Source organism: Lissotriton helveticus, chromosome 6 (assembly GCF_964261635.1).
Source record: "Lissotriton helveticus chromosome 6, aLisHel1.1, whole genome shotgun sequence".
Classification (NCBI taxonomy): Eukaryota; Metazoa; Chordata; class Amphibia; order Caudata; family Salamandridae; genus Lissotriton; species Lissotriton helveticus.
The window spans coordinates 2,045,209,103-2,045,221,286 of NC_136067.1; the positions used below are offsets into that span (position 1 = coordinate 2,045,209,103).

Genomic DNA, 12,184 nt, shown 5'->3' on the forward strand with positions numbered 1-12,184 from the left:
AAGTGGCACCAGACAGTGACCCGCCGCTTACCCCAAGTGCGCCCCATGCCCTCCCGTGCCCTCAGTGCCCGTTAGTACCCATGCAGGCTAAGAGGAGGTACCTGCTGCTGGTGTTGAGTCTGGGAGCCTGCTGCTGCCTGCTGCTGGGTGGGTGCTACTTTCAAGGGGCACAGACCCCAGGCCCGACCTCCACCCCCTCCTCCCACCACCTCCACTCCATGCCCTGGGTAGAGGCTGCCCCCGGAGACCCCCACCGCTGGCCCCTCTGGACTGTGCCCCTGGGCAGCTACTCAGAGAGGGACCCCGTGCAGCAGCCCCTGGCACCGCAAAGGGAGCAGCAGCATGCCAGGGCTGGGCAATGCCAGATGCAGAACTGCTTTGACTTCAGCCTGTGCCAGCGCAGGGGCTTCTGGGTGTACGTGTACCCTCCTGCCGGGGACGCCCCGCCACCCTCCAGCACCTACCGGAAGGTGCTGGGGGCCCTGCAGGCCTCTCGCTTCTACACCCCGGACCCCGGCCGGGCCTGCCTCTTTGTGCCCACAGTGGACACCCTGGACCGGGACCGGCTCTCGGCGGAGTATGTGGCGGGCGCCCGGGCGCGCCTGCAGGGCCTGCCCCTGTGGCACGGGGGCCGCAACCACCTCCTCTTCAACCTCTACTCGGGCAGCTGGCCGGACTACGGCGACGAGCTGGGGCTGGAGCTGGGCCATGCCATGCTCGCCCGTGCCAGCCTGGGCACCGCCGCCCACAGGCCGGGCTTCGACGTGTCCCTGCCGCTCTTCCCTCGGGAGCACCCGGAGCGCGGCGGGACGCAGGGCGCCGCGAGCCTCCTGCCCACGGCGAGGCGCTACCTGCTGGTCTTCAAGGGCAAGCGCTACCTGACGGGCATCGGCTCCGAGACGCGCAATGCCCTGCACCACCTGCACAACGGGCAGGACATGCTGCTGCTGACCACCTGCAGGCACGGCCGGGACTGGGAGCGGCACCAGGACGAGCGGTGCCCGCGGGACAACGCCGAGTACTCCAGGTAAGGGCCAGGCATGGCACCCCCCTTCAGCACGGCTGGAGCTCGGGCCAGGGGGCAGGAGATAGCCTAGGCAGAGCACTGCTGATGCCCACCACCTCCAGGCACAGCCCCAGGCTCTGGAAGTGGCATCAGGACGAGCAATGCCAGTGCTTAATTTGAGCCGGTGTTTTCCGGTGCTCGGCGCCAGAACTTCATTGTTGACACCGATACTTATGACAGTTTGCAGCGTGTTGGCGCTGTCCATCTAATTTAGAGATCTGCACACCAGTTGTTTATTAAATCTATATACATTACAATGACTTGTATCTGCCTCCCACGCCATTCTTATCGCTATGGGGGTCTGGGATAGTCTGAATAGTCCCACTTGTGGCAGTGCGTGGTTAGTGGGTTTCACTGTCAGCCCTGGCAGGGGCAATGGGAAGGGCAAGATGCATTGAGCCGCCGACGAGACCGTGGCAGGTATGTTTTTTTACAATGTAGCCACTGATTCCCACATGGCACTGCGCAGTACTCCGGGTGAGGGCCAGGCTGGCATCACACTCACCTGTGAGCGCGCCGCGACTGGAGGGATGGACAGGGCACAGGAGAGGAGCTAGAGAGGGTACTGCTGTGGGGGTGGCACCAGGGTGAGCGGTGCCAGCAGGACCACACTTCGGTGGGCAAGGACTGTGCCACGGTGCCAGGGCATAGGTAAGGCTATGCATCAAGGCTGGGGTGTAGGGATCAGCCGCACAAGGAGCAAGCTTCCTGTGCACGTGCTCTTCAATACACACAAACAGAGGGCAGAGGCTATATGAGACAGCACACAACACATTGAATTGTGCCCTAAAGTAACACATGGTGCACGAAACCAAGGAGTACTTCCCTCTACCCTCCCCACAACGTAGGACCAAGTCCCACAACAAATTGGACTGCAAAAGGTTTCAGCACTCATATATATCAATATCGATTTTTCATGTTAAGGTCCACAAATTAACAGCACAATAAAGAAGAATTGTCCAACTCCGTAGTGTGTATTTTCGAATGCAGCTTTCACTTTATTTTTCATCAATGGATGTACTCCACAATTCCATAGAACATAGCCAACATGTTTCGTCTATTGAAAGACTTCTTCAGGGCTCAAATGTATGGCACATAATGTTCGAACAAGATACATTGACTCTATTGATGGGCGGTTAACAGTGCTCTCTACCCAGCAAGGAGAAGGGGCAGGTTGTGCATAGGGCGCTGCAGAATGCATGGCACAGAGTTCATGTGAGGGCACTTGGCGGCGAGTCACAGGTTCGTCACACTGCCTCTGAGTGTTTCCGGTCCCACTCTCTCCAGTATGAGAACGCCTCACACAGACTCTCTCCTACAGGGGTACCCAGGGAATCGGACTGGCTGACACTTCCCCTCCTGTTCTCACCCCCGAATTTCTCCAGTGGTGCCTGACAAGTAGCTATCTGAAGTCATTCCCATGATGCAGTGCGAGACCTCCATTCCAGAGGAGGGGTCAATGCTGCACACGTGCTCGGAGCTAAACAATAACAGCAGGATTGGCCTCATACTTCCCCGAGCAGAGGAGCAGTTGCTTAATTTGAGCCGGCGGTTTCCGGTGCTCGGTACCAGCACTTAATAGTCAACACCGGCGCTTGTGATAGTCAATGAGGTGGCAGTGCTGTTTGTCTAATTTTGGAATGAGCACAACAGTTGTTTAATGATTCAATGTACATAAAAATAACTAATTCCCGCCTTCCTTTACTTTTATTCTTTACTTTATTTCGGCCAATGTTCATAAACGTAGTACAATTAAAATAATTATAAAATGAAACACAGTGCAATGAAAGCTGAAAAATATACAGATACCAAGCATGAAATATGCATAGAAGTGTCCACCCTGGGCCTGGGGACACAGATCAAATGTACAAACACGACCAGAGACAAAAACCTGTCACGGTCCGTCATGCTAAGAGGGCTGTTCATACATATCATGCTGTAGTAAAAGTGTTTGTAAAAGCTTCAGGCCGGGATCATTAACTTTAAAAAGTGGAAGCCCCAATGAAATGCATTGCTAGGTGTGTGCATAATACATTTGCCACCCAAAGCACAGAATGTATCCATCGTGGAACAACGAAAGTCTCAATACTGGGATAAAGCTGGTATTACATACTCTTCCCAGGCTCACAAGACATTCTAGCTGAATAAAGTGCCACAGTTTACATATGAATAAAAGCACAAGTTCTAAAATCAATAAAACCATGATGCACATGGAGGGGGATTTGCATAAGGCAGAGGGCAAAGAAAAGGCACGAGAGCCAATTCTTTGTAAATTGACCGTCTGCTCTCCAAATATTGAGCAATGGAGAAGACAATGACGTGTCTGTTCTACAAAATCTTATCGCTATCCTGTTTTGAGCAACCGCTAAAAGGCAGCATAGGGGAACAATTAGGCCTGGGCGGTAAATTCCGTTCCGCTCGCGTAATTTGCGTAATTTAGCGTTCCGCGGAGAACACGAAGTTGCCCAAAATTCTGCGTTCCGTGACTCCGTGAATTTTTTTGCTTGTTCGAGTTCTCAAAATGTGTGTTCGAAAGATATTTCCCCCCAAGCAGGCAAACAGCGATTGCGAACAGGAAAAAAGCATCACGAACAAGCAATTCCGTGTGTTCGTGGAATGTCTGCGTGTTCGCTGAGATTTTTTATCATTTCCCGGAGCTTTGCGTAAAGCAATTACGCAAATTACGCCCACCCCTAGGAGCAATCCAGCTCTTACGCTGCTTATAATACCTTAGGCATAAAAAGAGGAGGGGGTCGGGAGTTTCTTCAGCACTTCTGCAGATAGGATATATTTTACTGCCACCTTGTTCGCTACTCCATTTAGCGCTTAAGGTGGCAAGCGGTAAAGTGCCTAACCTGATCCTTCTATAAGGAGCTTTTGTGAATGGAGGATCAAAATCATTCATATAGTTTTCAAAGTAAGAGGCAGACTTGAATCCTATTAAAAAAATAGTCATTTGGCCCAAACCTACCTGTTTGGAGAGTTTAACCCTTTCGCCGCGGGGCTAATTCTCCCACGGTGCGGGGGTGCACGCGGCGCCACGGTGCTTGTGACAAGCTCAGCTCGTCATGCTGCATAGTGGAGCTGTGCTCATGACGAGCTATGCTCGTCATGACCATGCCCGCTCAATGGAACGCCCGGCACAGGAGGGGAATTATCCTCGCGTGTGGCAGTTCCACGGCCGATATCACGAGCTCAGCTTGTCATGAGCACAGCTCCACTGTGCCTCATGACAAGCTGAGCTCGTCGTGAGCGCCGAACAAGTTAGGGTCGTCAAGTTCCCAATAGATATCCTTCAGTCTCTTATGTGCGGAAGATGGAATAGTTCAGGGGACGACCAATACTCGTGAAGATTCATAGAGTACAAGGACTTTTTTACGTACTCCAACCCGGGTATCAAAATACCTCTTTGTGATTTATCTAGAGCATCTCTTAATCCCACCCTATATTCTGCCAGTTCAGGAGTTGACTAACAGCCAGATTCATCAAGGGAAATTGCGCTCGCAAAGGGACAGATTCTGAGAATCTGGCCCTTTGCGAGCGCAATTTTTGCATTTGGGATTCATCATCCCAAATGCAAAATTCGCTATTACAGATTTCGCATTTTAGCGAGGAATAGCATTTAAGGAATCTCTATTTGAGATTCCTTAAATGCAATTCATGAAACTTTTAAAATTTGCGAATTCGCAATTTCCGGCCGCTATTTACCGCGAAGTCTGACTTCGTGGTAAATAGCGGAAACTTAGAAAAATGCACTTTTCTTTTCTAAGTGGTATGTTACACACACACATGTCCTTTCGACATGTGTGTGCGCAACATCAGGCTACATTTCCATTTCAGGGGTGCTACAGGGTGTCCTTTGGACACCCCTGGCACCCTTGAAATCGCAATCTTATTTGCGATTAGCAAATTGCTAATCGCAAATAAGGAATGACTCCCCATTCATTCCTATGGGCCTTTAGAATGAATGGGGAGTTATTCCTTATTTGCGATTAGCAATTTGCTAATCGCAAATAAGGAGGCTGTAGGAATCGCAATTTATTTTGCAATTTCTACATGAATCCCGATTTGAGAGTCCTTAAAAGCGATCCCTTAATAATCGCTATTAAGGACTCGCAAATCGGGACCATGATGAATCTGGCTGTATGTCCGTAGCCAGAACAGAATAGGTTTGCGCTAGAGGAAAAATAGACCGGAAATCTAGGTCGTGTTTAAAAATCAATGGCGTGCTGTCACTGCCCACTAAATGGTGCCTTCTCAATGTGTGATCTTAAACACCAGAAGTAAAAAAAGGGGGGAGGAAGAGGTATAAACTAGGAGAACTATACCACTAAAGGACCTCTGAACTGACCTATATACTTTTCAAAATGAGTTAATCCATACCTTTCATTGGATGCAACACATAAAAGACTTTCAGACTAGTGTTTTATTTGTCATTATATTTATTTATCTTTTTTTTGTACATAAAGTATTTATTTCATTGTCAAGAAAAATTTGTCATAGAGACAGACAGAATTGATAACAATTTGTGCAACATAGAAAACAATTAGACCTACCCCCAACAAGTGCTAAGCAAATACAATAGAATCACTAAAAAAATTCATTTATATCTATCATCCTGAACTATCTCACCAATAAGACATTCACACTCACTCTCATACTGTGCAAAAAACGCTAAAAAAACAAACAACAGGACACAATATCTGAGAAGCATGACATATTAACAATGCATTTCATCAATAATTTGATACATAGTTGTTCTAAACATGGAATGATTATTTTGGTTCTCGGCTTGTTTAGCTCCTCCAAGAATTGGTCTCAGATATATGGGGCCTACGTACGTTTCGGTGATAAAGGATTATTTAAATCACCTTCCTCAGGGCCAACATTAATACAAACAAATATACAACTGTACAATATAAAAGCAGTGGGTCTTCTTATCTGTGAATGAATCAATAACAACATTAAGTCATTTTATACGTGTTGCATCCATAGTAACATCAATGCTAATAACTTAAAAGAAATTTTTCGTGCAAGGGATTTGATCTAGGAAATGACAGACTAGCTAAGTAGTAGCGTAAATAGACCAAGCTTCACCAAAAGATGTGTGATAGGTGATTGAACGAAAAATAGATAAGCAACTCATACCAGATCTGGATTGAAAGAATATGAAAAAATGAAAACCTCAAGTGCACTGAATAACATATAAAGAAAAAACGTGCTCACAGTCCATCACCCATAGTTCTAGGTCAGAATAATGTCGACTGGTATGTATGTGTCTTGTAAAGCACACTGCTGCCCTGAGGCGTCGTGGCGCTGTAGACCGCTGGGGAACCCGTCCTGGCTATCCCTGTGCGATAGTCCCTACTGGGAATCCCCAAGGTGAAACCAGGCGTCCCTGGCGTCTGTGGGGGGCCGTTGTAGAGATGAGGCAAGCTAATGCCCAGAATTGCCGAGTGTGATCCCTGGTTAGAGTAGGCACCGAGGCGAGAATTATCGAGTCCGCTGACCCTGGTCCACGACCCTGCCGCGTCGGAAATTGAACCCTGGTCCCGGGCCGTCCTCTGCTCCCGGGTCTGCCGCCTCGAACCAGTGAGCCACACCACATACATGGATCTTAGAAGGGAGTATGTATCTCATAGATGGCGAATAAGTGCGCTGGTTCTCGTGATGCAGTGATCACTGCAAAAAGAGAGACTGATATCAGGGACTGAATCCCATAGAAAAAAAAAAATAAGAACGTGTTAGGCCCTAAATGCTAGCATTTATCTAAAATAGCCTGATCATACTCACTTAATGAAAAAGATTACATAAGGGCGTCTCTTCTGGTTTGCATAGATAGGACGTAAATCTCTCATAGGAAATGACCTATAAAGGACCATGAGGAATCAATTTGTTAACTAAATGTCCAAGTCCTATGGAGCCTACAAGCAGCTCACTAAGAATAGCAAGCTACAACCTAGTTAGAAAAGTGTCACCTTCTCACCTAGTGGATAGCGCATAGACCAGTATAAGTTTCCTCAAAATACAGGCGTGTCCCTGAAGTAATTACACGGCATGTACACACCTGAAACAAAAGATCGAATAAAAACAAGGAATAATATAACATTCCTGTCTTGTGATAGCTAGTAATATAGCAAAGAGCAAACTTCACAATATCTCACCTACGAAGTGGTGAGCTGCACAGCGTGTTAATCCAAAGAATTCAAAAGCGCCAGACTCGACGGGGCTACTACTAGTACCGTCCAACGTGTGGCAGCTCACTTCCTCGAGGAAGTGAGCTGCCACACGTTGGGCGGTTATGGAGAAGGACGTAGATTAAGAAAGCAATTGGATGGAACACAGCCCGGAATAATAGAAGATATCTGTTGGCAGAGAAGAAATAAAAAAATAAGGTCAAAAGAAAGAAAAAAGAGAGAAATATTTTAAGGTTCCTTATCCTGCATAGGATAAATTTGCTAAACAACGGACACAAGCGTACTACAGATGTCTTTGGTCCTTATGAGATATTGAAGTTACTGGTGTGGAGCTAGTCACGTGGGACACACAAAGATAGAAGTCCCCTTGCTATTACATGAGGATAACTGGAGAAGTAACTAAAATTGTGGTCGCTACAGGGTATAATCTCCTAAGCGATACGTTGAAAGACTGAATTTCTAACTTGAATAAAAAATCTCCAGGTTATAGAGAACACTTATTGATTTATCTGGCGGGTCCTGATGAAGGTGGTCTTCACTGCTGTTTTTTTCCACCGAAACACGTTGACCAAGTCCTTGTAAAATCTTATCAAAGTGGTTCCATACTGGACAAAAGATAGAAAAATAATAGAATGTGTTATGAATATGAATAGATGAAGTTGTGAATGTGGATGAGTGAGAGAGAGTGTTGTGCTTGGGTTGTTCTCTACCTGGCGATAAGGTTATGTATATATTGTTATAGGATTTATGAATTTGTATTGTGATTTAGGATGGAAATAAAGCAATTTGAAATGAAGAAAATATATTTTTTTTAACTTAGAATAATGATGGAGAAAAAGAAGTAACTGAATGAAAAAATAATTTTTAAAAAAATGAGAAAGTAAAAAGATTATGTTATTGTAATGTGTTTATGCCCATGATAACCAGAGGTTGTACCCTGAAAAAATAATTCAAAGGTCACGAGGGAGCTCTTCTTCTATTGTATTCATTGTTTTCCTCTCTACTCCCTGGCCTAAAAGTAAACTTTAGAGGGGTCCCAGAAACGTTACTCGCCACTCCTAAGTAACCTTAACCCCTTGCATGCTGATGACGGCCCCCGTCCGTCATGCACCGCGGTGCTCGTGTGCTGATGACGGCTGGGGGCCGTCATGAACCCGCCCACTTGTGATTTTGCCGCACAGGCGCAGAATCGCGGCCGCATGCAAGGGGTTAATAAGGTGAAGAAATAAGGACATTAAATGACGCTGCAACGAATAAGCATGCGTTAGTAAATACATACAATTAAACAATATCACGTAGTATTTTGTAGGTAGCTAAATTGTGCCCCATGGACTGGGAGGGGCTGTGGGTCTCTCAAATACTTGGAATGAGAAATCCTCATGGCGTTTTCACCTAACGGGTCTGAAACAGACCTCTGTTGAATTGACCATCTCTTGGTCACTTTGGAACTGGTGGCGGCCAAGCGGAATATAGCTTGCATGTGGAAATCCGAATTGAACCAGAGTTTGCGGGACTGGAAGGACGACTTGGATTGGGGCATGCTGGCAGAGAGGGTGGTATATGCGGGTAGGGGGTGTCCAAATAAATGGACTAAAATATTGGGTAAGTGAAATGAGTAACGGGGAGCCATCTGTGAACCCCTGGATGGGACTAATAGTGATGTCCAGTAATAATGACACAGTTGCGTCTACCATTGACCTGCCTAACGCTGCCGTAGTGGTCCAATGTCGCAGTGTGGGTATTCTTCATGGTCTTTGTCGATGGCGGCTGTTGTGTTTCTTTACTGAGCTGCAATGTCTAATGCCACCGCAGTTTACTTTGTATAGCTGGTCAATAAAAATAATAATAAAAAAAATCAATGGTGTGCTTTGGGGCAGTTTAAGGGCTTCTCTTAAAAATGTATTCTCAGCCACCTCAAGGGCTTTAGATGACCATATCCCCCGAGATCTGCTCCATATGTTGCGTCAACTACAGCTTTGGCCCTCCAAACCTCAAGAAGGGGGGAGAATGGGTGAAAAAAGGTCTTATTTGCAAATTTTATAATTGCTGCCGCCCGTGCTTTAGTATAAGGGTGCTTTTTGTAACCTGGGTATCCACGTATTTGCACTAGAGAGGCGACTGCCACGGTAATCAACATCTGACACTTTCTGCAGCTCCTCCCCTTCCAATATTATTGATCCTCTGAAGCCTCTAAGGGGACGGACGGCTATACATTTTGTCTTATTGCCAATCCATGTTCTAGACATATTATGTTAAACTTGCTCAAGACGGTCTCTGAGCCCTTGGGGGTTTTTGATACTAATAAAGCATCGTCCACAAATAATAGGGCGGGTATTCTTTTGCCACCCAAGCCGTCCCTATAGCTTTGAGGCCTGGAATAGTCTGAATTGTCACACTTGTAGCAGTGGGGTGGTTAGTCCTTGTGTTAGTGCTGTTGGTAGGGGGAACATCGTTTACAACGCAACTTTTACAACGAAGTACCTTTACGATGCAACCATTACAACGCAAATTTTACAACGACTTGCGCTGGGGGGGCGCTCTAGGATAGGGAATAGTTTTAATTTACTATCCAACACCTTCCCTACTATCCACGAGGACTGGAGTTGGAATAGTAAATTAAACTATTCACTATCCAGCGCCCCCAACGCAAGTCGTTGTAACGACTTGCGTTGTAAAACTTGCATCGTAAAGGCATGCGTTGTAATAGCATGCGTTGTAACGTCATACATCCGTTGGTAGCATGGCAGGGTTAAAGGGTGGTGCAGACTGCAGTGGCCTTCTGACAAGGGCCCTGGCACTTACTTTCTCACAAATGAAGCCCTGCTGAGAGGACACAAGGGATTATTGGCCCAGACATCGAAACAGGAAGGATCTGTGATCACCTCCGGTGCAGTGCAAAAGGCTGTAGGGGAATCAAGCGCGCCCATAGTGAAAGAAGAAAACAGGAATTAGTATCCAATTATTGGGCCCGATTCACAGAACTAACTTAAGAGAAAATCCTAAACTTACTACCATTTTGGTATTCACAGAAGGCACTTACTCATTTTGGTATTCACAGAAGGCACTTAGTTTACTCATTCTGGTATTCACAGAAGGCACTTACTCATTTTGGTATTCACAGAAGGCACTTACTCATTTTGGTATTCACAGAAGGCACTTACTTTACTCATTTTGGTATTCACAGAAGGTACTTACTCATTTTGGTATTCACAGAAGGCACTTACTTTACTAATTTTGGTATTCACAGAAGGCACTTACTTTACTCATTTTGGTATTCACAGAAGGCACTTACTAATTTTGGTATTCACAGAAGGCACTTACTTTACTCATTTTGGTATTCACAGAAGGTACTTACTCATTTTGGTATTCACAGAAGGCACTTACTTTACTAATTTTGGTATTCACAGAAGGCACTTACTTTACTCATTTTGGTATTCACAGAAGGCACTTACTAATTTTGGTATTCACAGAAGGCACTTAGTTTACTCATTTTGGTATTCACAGAAGGCACTTACTCATTTTGGTATTCACAGAAGGCACTTACTTTACTCATTTTGGTATTCACAGAAGGCACTTACTCATTTTGGTATTCACAGAAGGCACTTACTCATTTTGGTATTCACAGAAGGCACTTACTTTACTCATTTTGGTATTCACAGAAGGCACTTACTAATTTTGGTATTCACAGAAGGCACTTACTTTTTACTCATTTTGGTATTCACAGAAGGCACTTACTCATTTTGGTATTCACAGAGGGCACTTACTTTACTCATTTTGGTATTCACAGAAGGCACTTACTCATTTTGGTATTCACAGAGGGCACTTAGTTTACTCATTTTGGTATTCACAGAAGGCACTTACTCATTTTGGTATTCACAGAAGGCACTTACTTTTTACTCATTTTGGTATTCACAGAAGGCACTTACTCGTTTTGGTATTCACAGAGGGCACTTACTTTACTCATTTTGGTATTCACAGAAGGCACTTACTAATTTTGGTATTCACAGAAGGCACTTAGTTTACTCATTTTGGTATTCACAGAAGGCACTTACTCATTTTGGTATTCACAGAGGGCACTTACTTTACTCATTTTGGTATTCACAGAAGGCACTTACTAATTTTGGTATTCACAGAAGGCACTTACTTTACTCATTTTGGTATTCACAGAAGGTACTTACTCATTTTGGTATTCACAGAAGGCACTTACTTTACTAATTTTGGTATTCACAGAAGGCACTTACTTTACTCATTTTGGTATTCACAGAAGGCACTTACTAATTTTGGTATTCACAGAAGACACTTAGTTTACTCATTTTGGTATTCACAGAAGGCACTTACTCATTTTGGTATTCACAGAAGGCACTTACTTTACTCATTTTGGTATTCACAGAAGGCACTTACTCATTTTGGTATTCACAGAAGGCACTTACTCATTTTGGTATTCACAGAAGGCACTTACTTTACTCATTTTGGTATTCACAGAAGGCACTTACTAATTTTGGTATTCACAGAAGGCACTTACTTTTTACTCATTTTGGTATTCACAGAAGGCACTTACTAATTTTGGTATTCACAGAAGGCACTTAGTTTACTCATTTTGGTATTCACAGAAGGCACTTAGTTTACTCATTTTGGTATTCACAGAAGGCACTTACTAATTTTGGTATTCACAGAAGGCACTTACTTTACTCATTTTGGTATTCACAGAAGGTACTTACTCATTTTGGTATTCACAGAAGGCACTTACTTTACTCATTTTGGTATTCACAGAAGGCACTTACTCATTTTGGTATTCACAGAGGGCACTTACTTTACTCATTTTGGTATTCACAGAAGGCACTTACTCATTTTGGTATTCACAGAAGGCACTTACTTTACTCATTTTGGTATTCACAGAAGGCACTTACTCATTTTGGTATTC

General features: G+C 45.0%; 1 protein-coding gene across 1 annotated transcript in view; it reads left to right on the top strand.

The window, feature by feature from the left end:
• The first annotated feature begins 218 nt into the window (after nt 1-218).
• The window catches only part of LOC144762975 (exostosin-1a-like), a 1,123,714-nt gene continuing 1,111,748 nt past the window's right edge, over nt 219-12,184 (top strand). The window contains exon 1 of the mRNA XM_078648290.1: nt 219-1,027. Within this exon, the coding sequence (XP_078504416.1) occupies nt 219-1,027 (809 nt within the window). The remainder of the gene's footprint in view (nt 1,028-12,184) is intronic.